The sequence below is a fragment of the Bufo gargarizans genome, chromosome 4, assembly GCF_014858855.1.
Source record: "Bufo gargarizans isolate SCDJY-AF-19 chromosome 4, ASM1485885v1, whole genome shotgun sequence".
NCBI classification, from domain to species: domain Eukaryota; kingdom Metazoa; phylum Chordata; class Amphibia; order Anura; family Bufonidae; genus Bufo; species Bufo gargarizans.
The window spans coordinates 323822519-323845707 of record NC_058083.1 but is presented as its reverse complement, the minus strand read 5'-3'; the positions used below and the strand labels follow the sequence as shown (position 1 = coordinate 323845707).

Sequence of the window (23189 nt, the reverse complement as noted above, 5' to 3'; positions counted from 1 at the left end):
TGTTGTCAGGAGTGCCAAATTTCAGTGAGCTACTTGCCATGTAGATGTGCACTTCATCTTTACAAAATCCAGGACTTCTGTTGGTTTGACGTCCATCTTAGTCTTCTTCACCAGCCTGTTAGGGTTCCTTTCTTCATGGTAGACTTTACGAAGTTAAAAAAAAGTATGTGAAAATACATGTTTGGTACTGTAAATTCATGAAGTTCTTAATCCATCTTTTTTGCATCCTTTCTTTTTTTGTTTCTTTTTTTTACATCACTTTTGCATGTTCTGTTCCTTAGGTTACTTTTTTGACTCGTCATTCAATGTCGATTTATCTGACCTGGCATACCATTTTCAAGCCAAGGGTCGTGTCAGAAGAGGTGGTACTTAAACCACTGTGTTATGTGATTGTTCCTTTAGTCTCTGCCTTTGTGATCTAACCTGAGTGACGTAGAACGTGTTAGCTAACAACCCCAGAGTCTTCTTACCCATAATGTGGTGTTAATGTGTAGACATTTTAGCTGTTTTCAGAAAGAATGGTAGCAGGTCTACATGTCTGTCTAAATCTGGTTAAATGTCTGCTGAGAGGACCAAAACTCATAGTTTTTTGTTCTTTGCTGCTTATCAGTATCTAACCGTAGCCATTATTAACCGCTTCAACCTGTCCAGTCCCTGCTTTCATTAGGAGGAGACTGCCTAGCATCCACCATAAAACCTATATTGTCAGCAGATTCATAAAAAACTGTAGCATCCACTGGCAAACTTCTAATTAGACAACATGGCAGCACTGTGCATTGAATCCTTATATGACATGTTGCAACTATTTGTTTTCTCCTCTCCTTTGTATTAGTGTTCAGTATCTTGTGTGTTGTCTGTGTATTTGTCTTATCCAGTATAAGAGCAAGAGTATGAAAGGATTCTGCATATTGCACTGGTTGCCGAAAGTACCTTCTGTGCAAAGTCCCAGCACTGACATATTACAGAGCAGTTTAGATTGTACTATGTCCTTGATTGTATTTCATGACAGTTAGAAGTTACTGTATTTTTCGCTTTATAAGACACACCTAAGCTTTTATAGTAGGAACCTTTAAAGACATAATTACATGTGCCAACTGAGCAGGCAATTACTGGGAAGTAATGGTTCCTTCCCGATAACTGCCTGCTCATCAGTTGAGGTGAGAGCTGCAATTACATGCAGCAATCCCCTGTACTGTATGGAGACAAGTGATGCCTACTAAAGTTGTTCGTCCTTATACAAATTCATTGTTTTCGGGGCACCAGATAGATGTTCACACAGCATGAGTTATAATGTGCTGCATACACAACAAGTTACCCGATGAACCAGTCTTTCTCTCGTTCATCGAAGGATTGACAGCACTTTTACACCGGCAGATTATTAGGAACAAGCGTTCGTACTAACATTCGTTCCCAATAATTAGCCCAACAATTGACTTGTTTTGTTTTGTGATGACACTTGGTCTACAGCGTTTTTTTATAAAACTCAGCTCAATTTCTTTTCCCAGTAGCCTGTTGTACATGTGCATAGCTATTCTGTCAGAACGGATGTTTCCACGTATATTGGCAAATATGCCCCAATCTGCAAGTTGACAGGAGAGAAAATGATGGTGCAATGCTGCCGGCTATCCATAGGCTGTACTTTTTGATGTAATAACCCCACATGGCACCAGTATAGTTATAGCACTGAGTAGGCATCACATTATTGTTCCTAGCCTAGGTGTGCCGTGTGTTTTCTGTGGTGTGTTTCAATGCCATGTTGTTGGAGCAGGAGTGCCCATATTTTTCTAGTCCTCCCTGCAGATCCTGGTGTGACTGGAGCTCTACATGCTGAAAGGCAGCAACCATGTCTTGGGTTCACCTGCCAGTGTACGGATACTAATACTTTGTATGGGTGTGCTGCCAATTAGCAATATCTCCATTTGTTTTAGATCCTGACAGGAGGTCAGTATCAACAATGAACCTTTCGAAACATGTTGATCCAGTTATTAACAAGCGACTCTCCACATCATCTGCGACATTACTTAATACTCCAGACAGAGGTACAGTGTTACAACGAATATAAAGACATATTGATGTGTGTTCTTAATACCCTGTAAAATGACTGAGTTCAATATGTATTGATGTATAAATACTAACACACGGGGCCAGCCTTTTTGTTGGAAGGTGTCTTGTGTGCTTGATACCACCCCTTACCTTATAATGGCCAAACAATACATGGATGCCATACCGTACCTAAATTTCATTGCTAGCAGTGTCCCAAATGACTTAACTTCCACAGTAGTACAAATCCTAGATACCTGATGACGCCCACTTTTAATCGGGGTCAGTGATGCAATCAGGCCCCACACCCCGGCATGGTCGCACAGTGTAGAGGACACAACAGAAATTCCTAAAAACAAATTCAGATTCTGATATACAGCTTCTGTGAATATATGACTTGTTGTGTGATGTGAATCGTCATTGTCATTTTGTACCTTGCTTTCATCTGCCAACTAAATATTATTTTGTGTTCTCATTTGTGGAAGCAAATTTGTCATTACATGTACATTCCCTAATCTGGCATGCATGTTTATGACAGTTTGCTTATTGTGCTAATATCTATGGATGCTACCATACATATTTCTGAGATCAGTGTGTCTGCCTGTCCTCTTTAGTTTTGCTGGCTTGTTTGTGGGATTTACAGTACATTGAATACTACTACTATTACTGCATTTTATCAGCCTGTATAAATGATACAAATAGAATACTCTCTTTGCTAGGGTGGAGTAACATTTTCTGAGTAGTTTTTTTGGCAGCATATGCGCGCATATGGGGAATTTAATGCAGAAATTCCTGCAACTGTAATATTTATCTGAATGGGGTTTGCAGAAATCTATGCACATGCAGCAGACACGACCTCATTAAAATGGAAGGAACAGTTGCAGAAATTTCTCGATCAAAACTGCCAAGGATCCTATCTTATAAAGTGATCCTACATATTTTTGGTTATGGTGGTTATAAGTGCAGAATGTCAACGTATTTTACATGGACCAACCCCTTTACTTAGTTCTTAAAGGCTTTGTACACCTTCGAGGTCAGAGAGCAGTTATAAGGAGTCCATCAGCTCACTGCCTGATGGAGCAGAGAGAAAATTCAGATCCTGCCTAGTAGAGCATCTAAGCTCTGTACAGAGAAAAGGACTCCATATTTTAATAAAGAACAATTGAAAAATTGATTTTAACTCATGATGAGTACAATGTAGTAATAAAAAATAATTTTCCCAAAAGGTGTACATAGCCTTTAAAAAAATATATGAAAAAACACCATTGTTGTGTACTCCCCACTCACATTGTTAACCAGTTCAAAAATTGGGAATTTAATCTTCTTTAATCAGACATATTGCAGCTTCAAAGTTGTTGAGCCTCACTGCAGAGCTAATCTGGGAGTGCTAAGACTCAGCAGCTTGTGCAGTCACCTGGACCCCCCAGAGATCATGATCACTAGGACTGGAGCAGGAAGCAGCGCCAAGAGTGCTGTGTATAAACTGATGGAGGCAGGTAAAAAAAAAAAAAAAAAAGCTCTGCCTTCCTAATGTGACCGACTGTCACTGAACGAGCTCCCCACTCCTACACATCGGTGATTCATGCTACCTGATCCACGGGCAGCACCGATCCTGACTAGTTAACTCATTACAGACAGCTATGTTTTATCCTGAAAACAATATTATGCCATTGCAGAGAACACATAGTTTTAAAAACTATGGAACAGAGAGGATAGCCTCCCGAGTATCTCACTGCCACGTTCTCTTCGCCTTTCTTGATCGTCTAGTCTCTACCTATACATGAAGAGGAAGCGATTTATCCATCTGCCAGACCCAGGCGACATGACTCATCTCTTCATTTTCAGTTCATTTTTAAAACCTAGCTGCCTGTAATGAAGGAGTCTGTGGGATTTAATGTTGAAAGTGAATCAGGCAGCATGAATCTCCTTCAACACCCTTGTGGCATTTGCTGTACATTTACAGCATAATGGTGGAAGGCTAGTGGGCTTATGAGCTGAGTCTACTCCATTTGCGGCAGCTGCCGGTTTATGTAGCTGACACCACCTGCAGTGACCGGGATTGTAGATAATTCTGTTCACGGTCATTTAACTCCTCAGATGCCACAGTCAATAGTGACTACTGCATCTGAGTGGTTAGTCTGAGGGAGGGGGCTCCCTCTGTCATCTGATCACCCCCGCATCAAACTATTGAAATAAATGTTTTTTATCCTGCATGGTGTTTGTCATTTATTGATAGTCTTGCTCCCTGACAAAAAAATTCAAAAATCTGCATGTTTCCCAGAATGTTACCAATAAAAACAACAGCTCCCCCAGCAGAAAATGAGCGCTCACACAGATCTGTAGCTAGAAATATTGTGACACAAAGCGATAATTTTTTTTCCCGTAAAGCATAAGTAAAACCATATAAATTTGGTATCATTGTAAAGGTTCTGACCCACACAATAAAAGTATGTTAGTTTTAGCACACGGAGAGCTCCATAAAAGCAAACTCAAAAACCAGTAGTAGAGTTGTTTCTTTTTCAGTTTCAGACCACAAAGGTTTTTTACATGATATAGTAAATGAAATGACGCCATTAAAAATTAAAACTTGTCCTGCTACAAACAAGCCTTTAAAAAAAGTCCCTCAAAATGGATCATGGAAGGTAGAAAAAAACTAAAATGTAAAAACTAAAAATTGTTTATGAAGCTAATGGGTTAAAATGTAGGTGCATGTGTTGCCAAGACCAATATCTGACTTGCAGGAGTCTGGAATGATGTTGGCAATGGATAAGAGTAAATTATTTCTTTACTTTTGACACTTTAGTCAATTTCCAAATTGTATGCCGGGGGAACCTGAAGGAGTCATTTGTGAACAGCATCCTAGACTCCTGCAGGTATTGCATGAATACAGCATAGGGCATATAACATCATAAGAAGTGGCTGAAAATGATATTTTTGTGGTCTAGTAGATCCACAAGTACAGTAATAAATAAAAGAAAGGAACTTGACTATAAAGTATGTTAGGGAGTGTGAGGACACTGTAACTAGGCTACATTGTCCTGAGGGCTTATTATTAGAAAATGCATTAATTTTAAATATCACACCAATTATGTTACCTAAATGTTCTGCTGACGTTATTAACTAACTTTTCCTAATGAGACATCTGATATAGGTCACAAGTAACACTCAATATGCCTTCTACCCAGACAAGTTGCTGGAACTATATGTGTCTAATATTGTGTTATTACAACTAGGCCGACGACCGCTACTTAGTCCATGGGAGTCCACTGTAGTGTCCCGACTACTAACGCCTACACACTCTTACTTGGCTAGAAGTAAAAGCACAGCTGCTCTGTCGGGAGATGCAGGTAATTTGTTAAACCCATCAGGACTGTAAGTGCGCTGTAAGTATGCATCTAGTTTGTGGTTGTGCGTTCCCCATTATTTAGGAGGTTGACATGTCTACTTATGTAACAACTCTTGCATGTCTAATGATTGGGAATGGTTTGTAAGGATTCAAGCTTTTAATATCTGGTTACTTGATTGGCTGTCCCTTTGCCTGCCCAACTGTATGGAATTCCTTCCCTTAAGCTCCTTCCCATAGCTTTCAATTTACATTTTTGCAGGAACAGCTAAAAGGTTTATCCATTGTGAACACCTCATAATCCTGCCTCCAAGACTCACATGAATGAGATCTAGGGCTTAGAACCAAAAGAAAATGCTTCATACTAGTGTCTGTTTCTATATCCGAGCCATAACCACTGTTGATGGTTTAATTTTCCAGTAGATCCAAACAAATCTTGACTGGCCCCTCTGACCTTTAATGGGTTTCCTAGAATTTTACAGTGAAGAATAATGCTGCAGACAACTCTATTTAGTGTAATACCATACTCTATGGACACGTAAAATCTTATTGGATCCATCTGTCAGAAAGGAGTTTCATTTGACTTCTCTGAGTCTCTTTTCCCTGCTTGCTGGGGACGGAGCTGAAATATGAGACTGAAAGCTCAGCCGGCAGGACAGGGAACAGCGTGCTGGCTCCCGAGGCTGCTAGTGTAGTAGAATCATTAGCAGCCTCAGGTTTTGCAGAGCAGATTGTGACTTCCAATGGTAAGTTGTTTTTCACGATCTGCTCTGTGTAAGGGTACTTTCACACTTGAGGCAGAGGATTCCGGCAGGCAGTTCCGGCAATCCGGACGAAAATGGATGGCATTTATCAGCATTGAAATACCAGATTCGTCTCTCCGGTGTCATCTGGAAAAACGGATCCGGTATTTTTATTTATTTTTTGCATCTTTCAAGGTCTGCGCAAGCCGGAGCACTTGGGGCCGAGACCGGCATTAATGCATTTAAATGGAAATTAATGCCTGATCCAGCATTCTGGCAAGTGTTCAGGATTTTTGGCCGGAGAGAAAACTGCAGCATGCTGTGGTATTTTCTCTGGCCCAAAAAAATAAGATGGACTGAACTGATGCATCCTGAACGGAATGCTCTCCATTCAGAATGCATGAGGATAAAACTGATCAGTTTTTTTCTGGTATTGAGCCCCTGTGACTGAACTCAATGCTGCAAAAGAAAAACGCTAGTGTGAAAGTACCCTTATGTGAAAAAAGTATCGATGCCATCCCAAAACCTCATGGCATATCAATGTATTTCCCTCTCCCACAGTAATCATGTCCATGTCTGTATCTACTATTGGCACAGCTACAGTGCTGTAGCGAATGCCCTGTAGCTGTGCTATGGATCCTGCCAGCTTGTATGGAAGATCAGACAAGGTGGCTGAGGTCGGGTGTGCTTGCTCCTATGTAACACAGCCAGAGGATGGTATATGTGTGCGCCTACGCGGCCGCCACTCAGAACATTGCAGCAGTGGCTGTAACCCCTAGAAACAATCAGGGAGACAAAGGCATAATGATAATTGATCTACATTAGAGAAGCCTTCCTAGGTCCCCAAGTGAGTGATTAAAGGGTGATTATTGAGGTGAGACAACCCCTTTAACTACGAATTAGTTAAAACTAACCTTTTGTATGATACATGGGTAAAGGATATTGAGGTGTGCATCCATATTAAAAATAATGCTTTTGTGTTTGTGCCTATTACAGTCCTTATTCACAACCCAATGAATAAGGATTGTAATAGCTGAAAACACTTATTTTTGGTATATTTGGATATTCACCCAGTGTCTCTTTAACCATGTATCAAATAACAAGTTTAGCTTTTAACTTTACACGGGAGAACTTCTTCCCTGGTTTCTCTGCTACAAGTGTTGACTGGCTCTTGTATATTGCTATATCTACTTGTAATATAATAAGACTGTGGCGTATTATTACCTCTTATGCCCGTCCATTATAAATATTACTTTACCTGTACACATTTGACTCCTATATAAACATATTTGAAACAATTAGTTTATCTAATAGTATATATAACTATTGTCTTCTTATTTTCTAACCCTTTCTTCTTGCCCAAGCTTTGCTTGTAGATATCTCTTCTGAATTATTCTGCCTTTGTGGCTTATTTGCTTTATGGTGCATGGGCCTGTAGAAGTTTTTCTTTATGCATGAAATTCTAAAATTGTGTCTCTTGTTATTCCAAAATCAATATGGGATTATAGGATTTCTGCTTTAGACAACTCCAAAACCATCACTGGCTAACATAATACTAGTACTTTTTCACTCCCCAGAATTTGCTGATGTTCAGGGGAGTGATCCAAGGAAACACACAGATCAAGTATGGCTTTGGTTCTGTTGGATGTAGATTTCTCAAAAACTGCAGCACTCTATTTAGAGCCTACAGCGATGGTTTTGGTGTGGACTTATCCCTTGCTGGTATTAATGGGCTACTTTTCTTCTCTTCTTTTTTTTTTCTTCCATTGCTTCTGGCATTTTCCTATTCGCACCTCCAACTACATTTTTTCTTTAAAAAAATGCCCTAGTTATCCCCATTTGTCCTCGTTCAGCATCTTGCAGCCCCATAAGTCCCCAGCTTTCCAAGACCCCAATCAGCAAAAGTTCAGAGAAGGCGAGACATTTTTTCAGCACACCAGAGGCAATAGCAAGGCGAAGGACCACACACTTTGGAGGAACCAGCAGTGTAAGTATACTATATTATGCAGAGTATTCAAAACTGGTAGAGCTCAGTACTTTATTTAAACATGGTACATGAGAGTTTAGTTATTAGTCACTGAACCTAAAACGCTTTTAACCATATTGGCCCATATTTACTATAAGTGCTCCAGTTTCTTGCCATTGCTTGCACCAAAATTCTGGTGCACCCATTTTAGACACACATTATTTACCTTCTCGTTTTAAACTAGAAAGTGGACATGACCAGCTTTTGTCCACGTTTTTAGATACATTTATGAAGCTGAAATTCACGATTGTGGCATGTAAAAGTGGAGCAGATTAGACCAATTTAGAGGTGGTCTAAAGTTTTTGATTACAGATTTTTGGCTAGAGAGAGAATTTTGGCACATTGGGGCACAATTTTGGTTTTGAGACAGAATTTTTGTTTATTGGGACAGACTGTCTGTCTATTTTTTTCCATCTACAAATTAGCCCGGATTAGGTCATGTAGGCCTTTGGAGCAGATTTACTAATCAGGTCTAATATTTAGAAAGTGTAAACTTTCTCAAAGTGGCTGGATGATAAATTAGTTTAAACTTTCCTGAGTAAACACCATCTATTGGTTGGCACACTATGTGACAATACCGTGTTCTGAAATTTAGGTGCGATTTTTGCTGCACACTGGTGTATCCCTTTCCATGACCCCTTGTCAAGCGAGGAACAAAGTGTTTGAAACATAATAAATATGGAGAAAAACGCTGAAGATTTTGGTGCAAATGAAGAGACAGTTCTGGTGCATCCTCCTCATTGTTTTCCAGCATTCTGAGCTTGAAACATCTTTTTTGTATAAATTAGTTATATGATGTTGCTCTAGTCCACCACCTTTCTAAACCTTTTTTATTTAACAGTGCCAAAACTGTCAATGGTAAAGAATATGACAATACAAGTGGTCTTAATAATAAAAAAAAAATAAGATTTCATTTGGCAGTGGCCTGTGTATTTCGGCTTTAAGAAGCCTTTTAACTACTTCCAACTTAGTGACATCACAGAGCGCTGGTAGTTAACACTGTGCTGTATTAGGAGCAGCTGGACCCGCACCATCATTTGTGGGTACCAGGTGTATCATACAGCTGACACCCGGCTCTCACTCAGAGAGACGACTCCAATCCTAGTTAAATTCCTCAGACGATGCGGTCAATAGAGATCAGCATCTGAGAGTGTAGACAAAGGGAGGAAGCTCCTTCTGCCCTTCGATCGCCACCCCACGAATGCAGTCATCCATTATTTAACCAGCATGGTGAACACTGGGAAAAAAAAAGAGAAAAAAGAAAAAAGCAATGCCAGAATTGTCATTTTATGTCAGAATAATTCAGTATATACAAGTCAGGCAGAGACACACAGCATTATAAATCATGCTGTGTCCGTACCATGGATCACTCTTACACGCGGAGCATGATTGCCATACAGAGCATATTTGTCTGAAACTGGCCCTAGGTGGCATGTTAGGAGAAGGAGAATCTGAGCAGATTGATCTTCAGTTTTGGGGAGAAAGATTCAGTAAAACGTATAATGTATACATTTATATAGCTGCTCTTTCAGTTGTACTCGAGGGAGGTGTTATCAGTGATTGATAGCATTCCCTGTGTGTGTATACATAGATAACGACACATAGAAGAGTGGATCTCCTGTGTGTGATGGAAAAGGAGCTGAAGGTGCTAACATTTTAATTTTCTTTTATTAGGTAGAGAAAAAAGAAAAACGTGAGACAGATAGGGAGAATGTATCGTTAACGCCTACATCTACTATAAAGAGGGCAATGTCTCCTAGTGTACCTAAACCAAAATCATCAGCGCCTACCTCTGGTTGGTAAGTGTGATACAGTTGGTATTGTGACAGACTGTATTGTTGCTGACTCTGCAGGTAAGTATGCAATGAGCCGGACCGTGGGTAAAGTTACACGGACGCTAAATTATGCAGTGGGTCAGAATATGGGTATAATAGTCTATAGTTTTGTTCGTGAAGCCAATTGCAGCGTGCGCAGGGTACTGTCACAGGGCCCTTTTAAGGATATTATAACTCACGCCCCAGGTTAGGAATGTGAGAGTGGTGTAATGTCTCTGTATGGTAGTGGTAATAGTGTCAATGATGACTCCTACCTGGGTACAGCTGGACTCCTGGCTCACTTGCAATAAAATTAGTGTGGTGCTAGTAGGAGTAATAGAGGGATTTGCAGCAGAAATTGAGATCCAGACCTTGGGGTGAAGTTCAAACTTGGCTTTACTGATAGTAACTTTCATCCAAGCAAGATACAGCTTTAGTCTTTGGTCCCAGCAGGTATTGGCAATGGTTGGCAGGAATTTATCTTCTGCTCTAACAACCTGGAGCTTGCAGGAAAGGACATCTGCTTTGTAGCTCTATACTGTGGCAGGAATTTGGCTTCTGCACTGTTTATCTTCTGCTGTGTGTGGGGACTGACTAGCTGAGTAGGGTATAGCTTCTCCTGGGGTCTCTGGATTTTGACTCAGTTAGATTCACAGGGTATGCTTCTTCCTGGAAGTGGAGTGGTCTGCTTGCTTCTTCCAGCTGAGGCTGCAAAGCTGTGGCTTTGGATCCCTATATCTGGGAGCTCCTACACGCACAGCCTTCCGCTAGCAGGGGTGGCTGGCACACTGACTCTAACTTCCTTCCCTCACCATGATGCAGGATATGGGCGCAGCCCACTTTGCTCATAGAGGGGGGAGCTGAACTGGAATGTACTATTCCAGCCTAGGAGCACTAAACTGCAACTAAGGCCTTGCTAACACATTGCTGCCACCTGCTGGTGTACATAGAAATTACAGCAATATATATTTAACAAGGCTTTCAATGCACATTTGAGAGAATATTATGTGAAATTACACAAGATGACAAGACAAATACAACAGATTGTAGCGGGGTAAAAGAGTTTCGTAACACAACTCTGGGGTGTTAGAAGTATACTGATGTGTCACATTCACTCTCCGCAGTCCTATGCACCATGTTGCTTGGTCCAGTTTCACAGCGCAACTATTTGTTTAAAATGTGTTTTTCTTTTAAAATCTCATGAGCACAATGCATAATATATAGTCAATATAAAAACAACCATTCTGGAGCATCAGGAAACTCTACATTGCAATGTTGCTCTGTTATTCCGTCTGGAAGCTTTTAAATCTGGGAGCATTTGCCTACAGACCTGACATGGTTCAGTCAGTGCTGACAGCATTTGCCACTTTGACAAGGTGAATAGTAACACCCAGCTGTTCATTTATTCATAAATTTCTGAAAGGAATGACACAATGCAGAATTAGGCCTTATTAACTATTCTGACTTCAAAAAAAGGGCTTTCATCCGTGACGCGTCTTTTTGTTTTGAGTGTTTGTTTTTTGCTCTCTGTGTGTCTTCCGTTTTTTATGTGTGTTAAAAAAAAGTGGCCCACTTGCACACTATCATATTTTTTTATTTGTGTGCGCCCCACATTTTTGTGTTTAGCTCCCTGAGCCATTTATTTCTGTGGGGCCATGCACACATCCGTATGTTTTGCTGATCCATGTGGCCATTGCACAGGTTATAGAGCTGGTCCTAATCTTGTCCATATTGAAGATGAAAATAGCCTTTTCCATTGATGGGAAGAGAAAAATATGGAATGTACATTGAAGGTATCTGTTTTGCAGATCAGTTATTTTGAGGACTGGAATACAGACATGGCCATGTGCTTGAAGCTTTAGGCTTAAAGGAGATGTCCTAGTTGTAAAAAAAAATATATAGCACTGTAAATCTGATGGGCAGCAATATATAACTAAGCTAAGCAAGTTTTAGGCAAAAAAGAAATTCTATTTCCTCATTTCCCTGGTTCTGTTCTGCAATAACAACAATCTCTGGCCCTCCACCTGCTCTGTTAACCCCTTCCCGCAATAGTACTGCGCAGCGGGACGTGACTTGCTGCCCAGCGCAGTACTGTTACAGCGTGTTGATTGGGCGGGATCAGCCAGACTCCTGTTGTATGCGCAAGCATTGGTAAAAACACAGATGCCGGCGCATTAACCCCTTCTATGCCACGGCCAGCGCTGACTCTGACATAGAAGGGGTTTGCTGCGGGTGAGGGAGCCCATTGGGTCCCTGTGCTGCTGTGGCGGGGCCCCGATGGGTGAGAAGGCACCCCGATGCCGTGCAGAGGCTGCCCAATGCCTTGCAAGGCATCGTGACCTGCCTTCTACGGGTGCTCAGGAGATCCAACCTCAGACTTCGTCTCCTGGGCAACTTATTAGTGTATTACTCTGTGTAATACACTAAACAGCAATGCATTACAATACAGATGTATTGTAATGCATTGCAGAGGGGATAAGACCCCCAAAAGTTTGTCAGAAATAAAGTAAAAAACAGTTTTTAATAAAAAAAAGTTTAAGTGAAAAAAGAATTGCCCCTTTTCCCCTGATTTTATGATAAAAAATTGAAACGACCGTAACGACCAGTTCTATAAATATATCACATGATCCACCCCGTCCAATAAACACCAGAAAATAAAATAAAAAACTGTCAAAAAAAGCAATTTTTGTCACCTTACATCACAAAAATTGCAACACCAAGCGATCAAAAAGGCATATGCTCCCCCCCAAAAAAAATTACCAATCAAACCATCGCCTTATCCCGCAAAAAAATTAGACCCTAACCAAGACAATCTGTCAAAAAATAAAAAAGCTATCGCTCTCAGACAATGGAGACACTAAAATATGATTATTTTTTTTGCTTCAAGTGCTATTATTGTGCTAAAATGAAATAAATAAAATAAAAAAGTAGACATATTAGTTATTGCTGTGTCTGTAACAACCTGCTCTATAAAAATACCACATGACCTGACCTCTCAGGTGAACACAGTAAAAAAAAAAAAATATAAAAACGGTGCCAAAACAGCAATTTTTTTGTCACCTTACATCAGAAAAATTGCAACACCAAGCGATCAAAAAGGCGTATGCCCCCCCCAAAATAGTACCATTTAAACAGTCAACTTATCCCGCAAAAAAGGAGACCCTACCTAAGACAATCGGTCAAAAAAAAAAAAAGCTATGGCTCTCAGACTATATGAATACACTAAAACATCATTGTTTTGGTTTCACAAATGCTAATATTGTGTAATACTTAAACGATCTGCTCTTCAAAAATGACAGATGACCTAACTCCTCAGGTGAATGCTAGAAAAATGAATAAATAAAAACTGTGCCAAAATTACCAATTTTTTTGTCACCTTGCCCTATAAAGTGTAATAATGAATGATCAAAAAATCAATAAAAATGTCAACTATTCCTGCAAAAAAAGAGCTCCTGCGCAAGACGATTGGCAGAAAAATTAAAAAAATATAGATTTCAGAAAATGGAGAGACAAAAACATACTTTGCTAAAAAAAAATGCTTTATTATGTAAAACTGCAACAAACAAACAAAGTAGACATATTTGATATCACTGCGTCTGTAGCAACCTGCTCTATATAAATAGCTCATGATCTACCCTGTCAGATGAATGTTGTAACACTCGATGTGTTAAAGAAAAAAAGTATAATTTCATCTGTATTTTCCTTTAATTCCGTAGAACACCTAAAGGGTTAACAAAGTTAGAAAAATCAGTTTTGAGTAGCTTGAGGGCTGTAGTTTCTACAATGAGGTCATTTATGGGGGGTTTCACTATGTAAGCCTCACAAAGTGACTTCAGACCTGAACTGGTCCTTAAAAAGTAGGTTTTGGAAATTTTTCTTAAAAATTTTAAGAATTGCTTCTAAAATTCTAAGCCTTCTAACGTCCTAAAAAAATAAAATGACATTTCCAAAATTATGCCAACATAAAGTAGACATATGGGGAATGTTAAGTAATAAATAGTTTGAGGTATTACTTTCTGTTTTAAAAGCAGAAAAATTGAAATTTTGAATATTGCGAATTTTTGATTATTTTTGGCTCCTGTGCCGAGCATTTGTCTCCTTACTGCCTGCAGCTATTAAGTAAAGCCTTCAGCCCTGAGCTGCTGAAGTGGTTAAAGTTTTCCCTGAAGAATTCAGGGAGAGAGTAGACAGCAGTGCAGGGGGGCGTGGCCAGCACAGTGACGTCTCGTGTACAGACACATGTCTGCTCTCTCAGGCTTGTGCATGAAACATAATCAGAGCAGGGAGAGAGGCTGACATCACAGATCATGTGACCTCTGAGAAAGGAGCTACAGATGCAGTAAGTGCATGGTAAAGCCTTTACATTTGATTAGTTAGATACATACAAAGGACAAAAAAATAACTTGGTCATCCCCTTTAACTAGAAAAGATGCTTCAGAATTGTTGCTAGAATTTACAGAAGCAGACGTGCCAGGAGCCGACAAATACTCTTTAATATACATATATACATTGTACAGCACATATATATGTTAAAGGCATTATCCCATGGTTAATGTAAAATATTAAAATCATACATAGTCTAGTACAGGACAACCCCTTTCTAACAAAGCTAGAACCAGCCCTGTACCTCACATGGATCCAGACATCTCCCTATTCATTGCTACAATTGTTCTGCTACATCAGGGATCAGCAACCTTCGGCACTCCAGCTGTTCTGAAACGACAACTCCCAGAATCCTCCTTTCACTTCTATAGGAGTTACAAGTGCAGCTGAACAAGTGTGCATGCTGGGAGTTGTAGTTTCAAAGCAACTGGAGTGCTGAAGGTTGCTGATCCCTGTGCTAGATTTATTTCAAGTTGGCAGCTTAGGGGGCATGTCCTTTTTTAGATTGTGTTCCCTATATATGCTGCAGCTAGTGGCAGTTGAAGGATAGAACTGAACATAGGCTTTCATGTCAGTGAGCAGGACAAAGAAATGATCAAATACAGATAGATTTCAGTGAATACCTCAGTATCTATAATATATTATACATGTAATTACAAAAGTAGTTGTATCAGGTGCTCGTTTGAAAACTGTAGAATATTATTTGTGAGACAACCCCTTTAAAGGAGGTGTGCAGCCAATACATACTGTCCTCAGGATAGATCATCAATATCTGATCGGTCCGACCCCCCCACCAGTCAGCTGTTTGAAGAGTAAGCGGCTCTTGTACGTCTCGCTTGCAGTGGCGGGGCAGTGTCATTGCAAGTGCTTGTTCCATTCTTGTGAATAGAACAAGCACTTGTAATTCCGAGCACCGCCTCATCTTCAAACTGCTAATCAATGGGAGTGTTGGGAGCCGGACACCCACCGATCAGATATTGATGACCTATCCTAAGCATAGTTCATCAATATGCATTAGCTGCACAACCTCTAAGTAAAACTCTGCCCCATTTTTTTATTTTACACTTATTACATGTCTGTTGTGAAGAGAAAATGCAAATTGATAATTTATTGCCTGTAAAGTCAGACCTTTTTTTATGAGTCTTCTAAAAGTACATGGGGTTATTGATTTTATTGTTAACCCAAGCATTTATGTGGTTTTCAGGCCTTTACATAAATCCTCACCTAGGCCAGTAGTAGCTCCTGTTAATAGTTCCATCAAGTTGACCACTACCCCTCAACGTCCACTATCACCAGGAAATGTTCGACCAGTCAAAAAAGACAGCAAGGAAGATTCCAAAAAGAAACAGGAAGAAGTACCACCTAATTCCACTGAAATGGAGCGTATAGAGGTAAAAGATCCACCAGCAGCAAATGCAGAAGGCTCTGGTGAGGAAAAGCCTCATACTCCAAGTCCCGTCACTACTGAAGCTATGCAAGGTACGCAGATGTTTGCTTGGCTCAGTCTATGTAACTGAATAAAAACGTACAGTATGAAGTTTTGTTTTTTAGATACTTTGGTGTTTGAATTACACATTCTCTATAGAGGCAGCCCATGTGGCGTGGCTGCTATGGGGTCCCTAAAGAGAGTGGGCCTTATCAGGTTGGCGCTGTCCTCATTTCAATAGTTGATGAGAAGTCACACATGGATGTGACCTCCACAGGTACTGCAGTTTTGGGAAGTGTAGTGTAAAATAGATTCATGAATATGAAACTAGGGCCTCTTTGTGGTTCAAAATATGGTATTGTTATAACGCAGATAGAAGGGGCCTATTTTTTAATCTTTGCTATGACTCTTCCATCCTCCTATTCATATCCATATTGGCATACAGTTGGTGGGATGAGTGCTGTCAGTCTACCATCTTAGAGGTTGTTGTAAGAGTGGCTTATCTTTATCTCTTGATTGGGTCAGTTATACTGTATTAGATGTGACTGACACAAATATTATATTATACACTGGAAATGTAAAGGTGATCAGCATAGGGACCTCTACGGATTGTTGAAATTTATGAGGACAACCATTTTACATACTTTGTCAGTCTACCTTTACAAAGCAATTGTTATGTACAGTTCTATACGCAGAAACCTTATTGAACTTGTTGCTGGGCATGAACCTATAGGCAGTAGATTTGTTTCTGCAGATCATTCTACACATCATTTTTGGTTGAATCCAAAGATCCAACCAGTTTCTCTTCCAACTCCTCCTCAGAAGGGAACATTTATGTTCAGCAAAGTCAAACATGTATCCAAGAGGTGATAACTGGTGGCCAAGCACATTTTGCCAGGGAAATTATCATTTTTTTTCATGGGTGGTTACAGGTTGCCTTTGCAGTCAAACTCTGGATTTAAAGCTAATAGATTGATGCCATAATGGGCCAAATGCCCAGATAAGATGAGTGCAACCATGGGCTGTTATGGACTCCATTGCCATCTCTTTATGCAACTATAGAATCTCCCACTTGAGCTTCGTCTGATATTGGCTGCGGTTTCCCACTTGTCAGATTGTTTTACCCTTCAGACTTGATAAAGACAGGGCTTTTATACAATCTGCACAAACTCCAACCAAACATACTATACTAAAGCAAGACAAGAGAACAAACCAAATATGAATGCCTAATGATAGCAAAGCTTGTTGAGTTATAGGATGGGCGCACTAGTCAGTCTCTTTGTGTTTATATTTATTTTCTTTTTTTTTTAATCCTATGAAAGGGCCACCTGTTCTAGCATCACCTACTGTGACAAGCAAGCCATTTGCCAGAACAACTGACCCAGGGGAAGCCACTAGAATTCTTGCTGAAAAGAGGAGGCTCGCTCGAGAACAAAGAGAGCGGGAAGAGGAAGAGAAGAGAGAACGAGAGGAGGAAGAACGGTAAAATATCAAGACACATTTTAGGGTGATGGGAACAAAGTTCGTGGCAGCTTTTTATACTCTATAGTCCTGGATTTGGTAGAATGTGGAAATGTACTGTATGTAATATACTGGCATAATATAAATAATGACGACATTGCAGGAGAAAAAAAGAGGAGATCGCTCAAAGACAAGCCATGGAAAGATCTCGTCGAGAGGAGGAGGCAAAACAGCAGGAGGCAGAACGAAAAGAGAAGGAGGAAAAGGAGCGCCAGGAGAAGGAAAGGTTGCAGAAACAGCAAGCAGAGGAAAAGGAGCAGAGGGAGCGCGAGGAAGCAGAACGTCTTCAGAAACAAGTATGTTCCCAGGCAGTTGAGGGACATTGTCATAGGTTCACCTGACATCTACAGCACTGTCTTTACCTGTTTGCTGGTTAGGAAGAACATGTTTATCTCAAGTATATGCCAGTGTTCTGTTACTTGGTGGCATATATCTGTATACACAGTTGAGTCACATTATTATGACCACCAGCTAATATCCAGAGAAACCACCATGTGTGGCACAGACAGCAGCTAGACTGGCTGGGAGAAACTCAACAAGGTCTTGGTAGGTTGTCACATGTATCTGGAGCCATGCTGACTACAGTGCATCCCACATCTGCTGGAGGGTGCATGAGGGAGGATCCATAGAGCGAACACCACGATCAAGGTGGTCCCACAGATGCTCAATTGAGTTCAAGTCAGGGAAATTAGGGGGCCAGGGTAATACTTGGAAGTCTTGTTCATGCCCAGAGAATGCCATGAAAACATTTACCAGACTAACACCTCCACCTGCTTGTGTTCTTGCAGCAATGGTTGCAGGGTGTTTGTTATCTGATGTTTCTTGCCTGACATGCCAACGTCTATCCTTTTGATGATGTAGAAAATGTGACTCATCTGATAAGGCAACTATTTGCCAATCAGCAGAGGTCCAATTCTGATACTGCCACAAAAATGTAAGCCTTTTCTGCAAACGTAACTTCATTAGCAGAGATGCAGTGACCATCCATCTGCTTCATAGCCCCATATGCAGTAAAGTTCACTGAACTGTTTTAGAGACACGTCTGGTAGCCCCCTGGTTCATTTTGGTGGTGATCTGCTCCACTGTAGCTTGTCAGTCCACTCTCATGCACCTTCGTAACCGACATTCAACTCTCACATCAATGGCATGTGGTGCTCTGCAGTTTCAATGTAATTTATTCACAATCGTACCACAGCAGCACGCAAACTGCACAGTTTTGGAAATACCGCCACCCTTGGCCTGAAAGCCAATAATCATCCCTTTTTGCAACTCTGATAAATCGCCCCTTTTATCCATGACAACAATTAGGGATATGTGTGCAGAAAGCCTATCACACACCTTATATACCCACCAAGCCAGCTCTTGACAAGTGACTTACTTCATGAACTTCGAGCTGCTGTCTTTTGGAAGTAAGAAGTGGTCATAATAATCTGATTTGACTGTGTAGATATTAAAATAAAGTTATAGCATTGAAAGACCTTTAAAAATAAATAAATATTTTGTGACTTTAAGCTGGGTTCACATTTTTTTAGGATAGTGGCCTCATCTGTCATAGCATTGGCACAGTGATTTGATTATGTGCCTGAAAACTTGGAAATAAGAATAGTTTTTATCATATACTATCTAGAAAGAAGATGATGACCGTATTAGGTCAGAGCGGGAAAAACATTTCCAAAAAGAGGAGCAGGAGCGTTCAGAGAGGAAAAAGGTAACCGTTTACTTTACTACATCCGTCACAGCTACCAACTCTCATGTTACATTTTGTTAAATTGTTATTCCAGTTCTGTATTTCTTAGAGGGATTTTCCAGTAATTGTAAACTGGCTTGCCATAGGAAGAAAGAACTGAATTAGTACACAGTGAGGCACATTTACAAATCCTAATGTTTAGACAAGCATGCTAAAGAAATGGCAAACATATCACAGTGGCTCAAGCTAGATAGTTAATTTAGTGTCAAATCTTTGAGGCGTGTTGGTGCATCGAAAAATGTCACACCCCTTTTCCACTAAGCCATGTCTCCATATTGAATAAGGCACAAAAATTGTCTAGGCATGCAAGTTAGTTTTTAGCCACAAATTAAGTCAGAATGCTGGTGCATTTCGTTTAGTAATCCCCCCATTTTATATATACCATCTTTAAAGTGGCTGTCCAATTCATGATAAACTGATGAACTATCCTCGGGATAGGTCAATAATATTAGATTGGTGGGGGGCCAACCCCCAGCACCCTCACCAAGCAGCTGTTTGAAGTGGTTGTGGCACTTGTGAAAGCCTTGCATCCTTTTCAATGGGGATAGAAAGCTGTAATAACTACAGGTTCAACTAACACGCCGTGCAGATAAACATTGAAGAGGATGCAGTCCTCGCATGAATGCTGTGGCCCCTTAAGCTGATTGGTGGGGATTCCGGGAGTCCGACTTCCACAGGCCTAACATTAAAGGGGTTGTCCGGGTTAAGAGCTGAACCCGGACATACTTTTATTTTCACCCAGGCAGCCTCCCTGAGGCTAGCATCGGAGCATCTCATGCTCCGATGCGCTCCCTTGCCCTGTGCTAGATCGCGCAGGGCACTGGCTCTTTTGTTTATCATAACACACTGCCGGGTGGAAACTTCCGCCCGGAAGTGTGTTCAGTGACGTCACTGGCTCTGATGGGTGGGCTTTAGTGCTGCCCTAGCCGTTTTACTGGCTAGGGCAGCGCTAAAGCCCACCCACCAGTGCCGGTGATGTCACCGGGCTTCCTGGCAGCCCCATGGAGAGCCCCAGTACTTCACTGGAACTCCTAAAAATGCCTTTACCCTGCGCGATTTAGCGCAGGGCAAGGGAGAGCATTGGAGCATAAACTGCTCTGATACTCAAGTCAGGGGGGCAGCCTGGGTGAAAATGGAGGTATGTCCTGGTTCAGCTCTGAACCCGGACAACCCCTTTAACCCCTTAAGGACACAGGGCGTACAGGTACGCCCTGATGTCCCGGTACTTAAGGACACAGGGCATACCTGTACGTCCTGTGTAGTTCTGATCACTGCCGCACGGCCGGCAGTGATCAGAATGGGGTGCCTGCTAAAATCGTTCAGCAGGCACCCTGTGACAATGCCTAGGGGGGTCCTGTGACCCCCCTTCCTGCATTGCGGATCGCTACAAACCGCAGGTCAATGCAAGTTTCTGATCCCTGCGGTCCGTGACCCAGAACCAAGTGGGTCTGAGTAAAAAAAAAAATGTTAAAAAAGTTTATCCCTGATTCAATTTTTTTTTATTCCCTACACATGTTATATATCACCACGCCCCAACGACCTGATCTATAAAACGGTCATGTTACATTCCCCGCATGGTGAACGCCATTAAAAATTAAATAAAAAAAATGATGAAATTGAAATTTTGCCCACCTTACTTCCCAAAAAAGGTAGTAAAAGTGATCAAAAAAGTCATATGTACGCCAAAATAGTACCATTCAAACAGTCGCCTCATCCCACAAAAAATGAGCCCCTACATGAGACAATGGCCCAAAAAATAAAAAATAAACTATGGCTCTGACTGAAACATGATTTTCTTTTTTGTTTCAAAAAGGATTTTTTTTATGTTAAACGTAAAAAAAATAAAAGAAAGTAGACATTAGGAATCGCCGCGTCTGATAGACCCTGCTCTATAAAAATACCACATGTTTGATTGTGAGGTCATTATATATCAGGCTATGCTAGAGGCGAACTTGATTTATATGAAGAATCTTGCGACATGAGATAACTTTATTGTATCTTTCTGCCTAACTTTGTCCATTCTTCATGATTCTGTACCTTGCTTTTGCTTGTGATATGAAAATTGATAAAAGTTAATAAAGATTATATTTAAAAAAAAAAATATACCACATGACCTAAACCCTGAGGTAAACACCGTAAAAATAAAAACGGTGTCAAAAAAGCGATTTTTTTTTGTCACCTTACATTACAAAAAATGTAATAGCAAGCAATCAAAAAGTCGTATGCTCCCCAAAATAGTGCCAATCATCTCATCCCGCAAAAATGGTACCCAACCTGAGAAAATTGCCTAAAAACTGAAAAAACTATGACTCTCCGACTATGGAGACACTAAAACAATTTTTTTTTGTTTCAAAAATGACATTATTGTGTAAAACCTTAATAAATAAAAAAAGGTATTGTGGGGATGTGCTCGTGGTAGGCTACGGTAGCGGCGGCAGTATTGAGGCAATCATAGACAGTCTTTGTGATACACTGTGACTTTATTCACACCAACGGCATAACAGGCAATGTGCAGACCACACAGGTGCATATCCACATAGTGCATAGAACAAAAGTCCTTCCATAGAAAATAAACAGCAGGTTTGAGTCACCTTGTTTTGGACAGACCACAGCAGTTCTGCAGGCTTCTAGGCTATCTGCCTTTGTCTCCCTCAGGCCAGAGCCCCTTTGGCTTGTAGCACCACAGGTCCCAGGGCTATCCTTCAATGTGTGCTGCGCCCAGACTCTCCTTCATCAGCACTCACTCTGTCTGTGGAAATCTCCAGCACAGCAAGACACACCCCCCCCCCCCCCCCCATCATCAGCAGGCTGGGTTCTTAAAGGCCCAGCTCCACCAAAAACATGGGCTGGCCGTGGGGAACAGGCACCCCCCCACTCTTTACCTGTTCCCAGTAAGAACCGGCCCGGACACGCTGCGCCAGCAGCATTCGCCGCTGTAACCGCAATGATCCGGTTCTTACTCCACCGAGGCCAGGACCTCTGGTGGCACGTATCGTCCGTCCATTATTATTCCGGGGACTCTCCTACATATCCCCCCCCTTTGTTCACCCCTGAGGGCTTGAACATACTGTTCGAGCCTGAGGGGGTGAACACATGCACAGCAGTGTACCCGGGACAGGGCATCTGCGTTCCCCTGTAAGCGGCCGGCCCTGTGCTCAACAGTGAACTTAAAGTTCTGGAGGGACAAGAACCACCTGGTAACCCGAGCGCTCCCCTCCTTAGCCCGACTCATCCACTGGAGAGGGGAGTGGTCGGTCACCAGACGGAACCTTCTCCCCAGAAGGTAATATCTGAGAGACTCGAGTGCCCACTTGATGGCGAGGCACTCTCTCTCCACAATGCTATACCGGGTTTCTGCTGGGGTAAGCTTGCGGCTTAGAAAAACCACGGGGTGCTCTTCCCCGTTGAGCTCCTGGGAAAGCACAGCCCCTAGTCCTACTCCCGAGGCATCTGTTTGAACTACAAACTCCCGCTTGAAGTCGGGCGTCACCAGAACTGGGGACTCACATAGGGCCGACTTCAAACGGGAGAACGCCTCCTCCTCCTTCTCCCCCCAGCGAACCATCACCGACTTTCTACCCTTCAAGAGGCCGGTTAACGGGGCTGCCAAGGTGGCAAAATGGGGAATGAACCTCATGTAGTACCCAATCAGGCCCAAAAATGACCGTACTTGCTTGGACGTACGAGGCCTGGGCCAATTCCGGATTGCTTCAATTTTATTTACTTGGGGCCTAATGACTCCGCGTCCAATCACATACCCCAAATAGCGAGCTTCCTCTAGTCCCACCGAGCATTTTTTTGGGTTGGCAGTTAACCCCGCCTTCCTTAGAGACTCTATCACTGCCTGAAGTTTTGACAAATGACCCTCCCAGTCTGGGCTAAACACGACTATATCATCCAGATACGCGGAGGTATACTGGTGATGGGGCTTGAGGACGACATCCATCAGACGCTGGAACGTAGCCGGAGCGCCATGCAACCCAAAAGGCAACACCCTATACTGAAAAAGCCCCTCCGGGGTGACAAAGGCTGTCTTCTCCTTTGCCGCCTCCGTCAGAGGTACCTGCCAGTAGCCCTTCGTGAGATCTAGGATCGAAAAATACCGGGCTTTTCCCAGCCGCTCTATCAACTCATCTACCCGAGGCA

The 23189-nt window shown here is 41.7% G+C and overlaps 1 protein-coding gene across 4 annotated transcripts in view; it reads left to right on the top strand.

The window, feature by feature from the left end:
* The window catches only part of MAP7 (microtubule associated protein 7), a 145060-nt gene that overhangs the window by 102245 nt on the left and 19626 nt on the right, over positions 1-23189 (top strand). For all 4 annotated transcript variants that reach the window (XM_044290819.1, XM_044290820.1, XM_044290818.1 and 1 more), the window contains exons 6-13: positions 1929-2039; positions 5274-5387; positions 7980-8113; positions 9827-9951; positions 15554-15828; positions 17098-17257; positions 17400-17592; positions 18924-19004. In XM_044290819.1, coding sequence (XP_044146754.1) covers positions 1929-2039; positions 5274-5387; positions 7980-8113; positions 9827-9951; positions 15554-15828; positions 17098-17257; positions 17400-17592; positions 18924-19004 — 1193 coding nt within the window. The remainder of the gene's footprint in view (positions 1-1928; positions 2040-5273; positions 5388-7979; positions 8114-9826; positions 9952-15553; positions 15829-17097; positions 17258-17399; positions 17593-18923; positions 19005-23189) is intronic.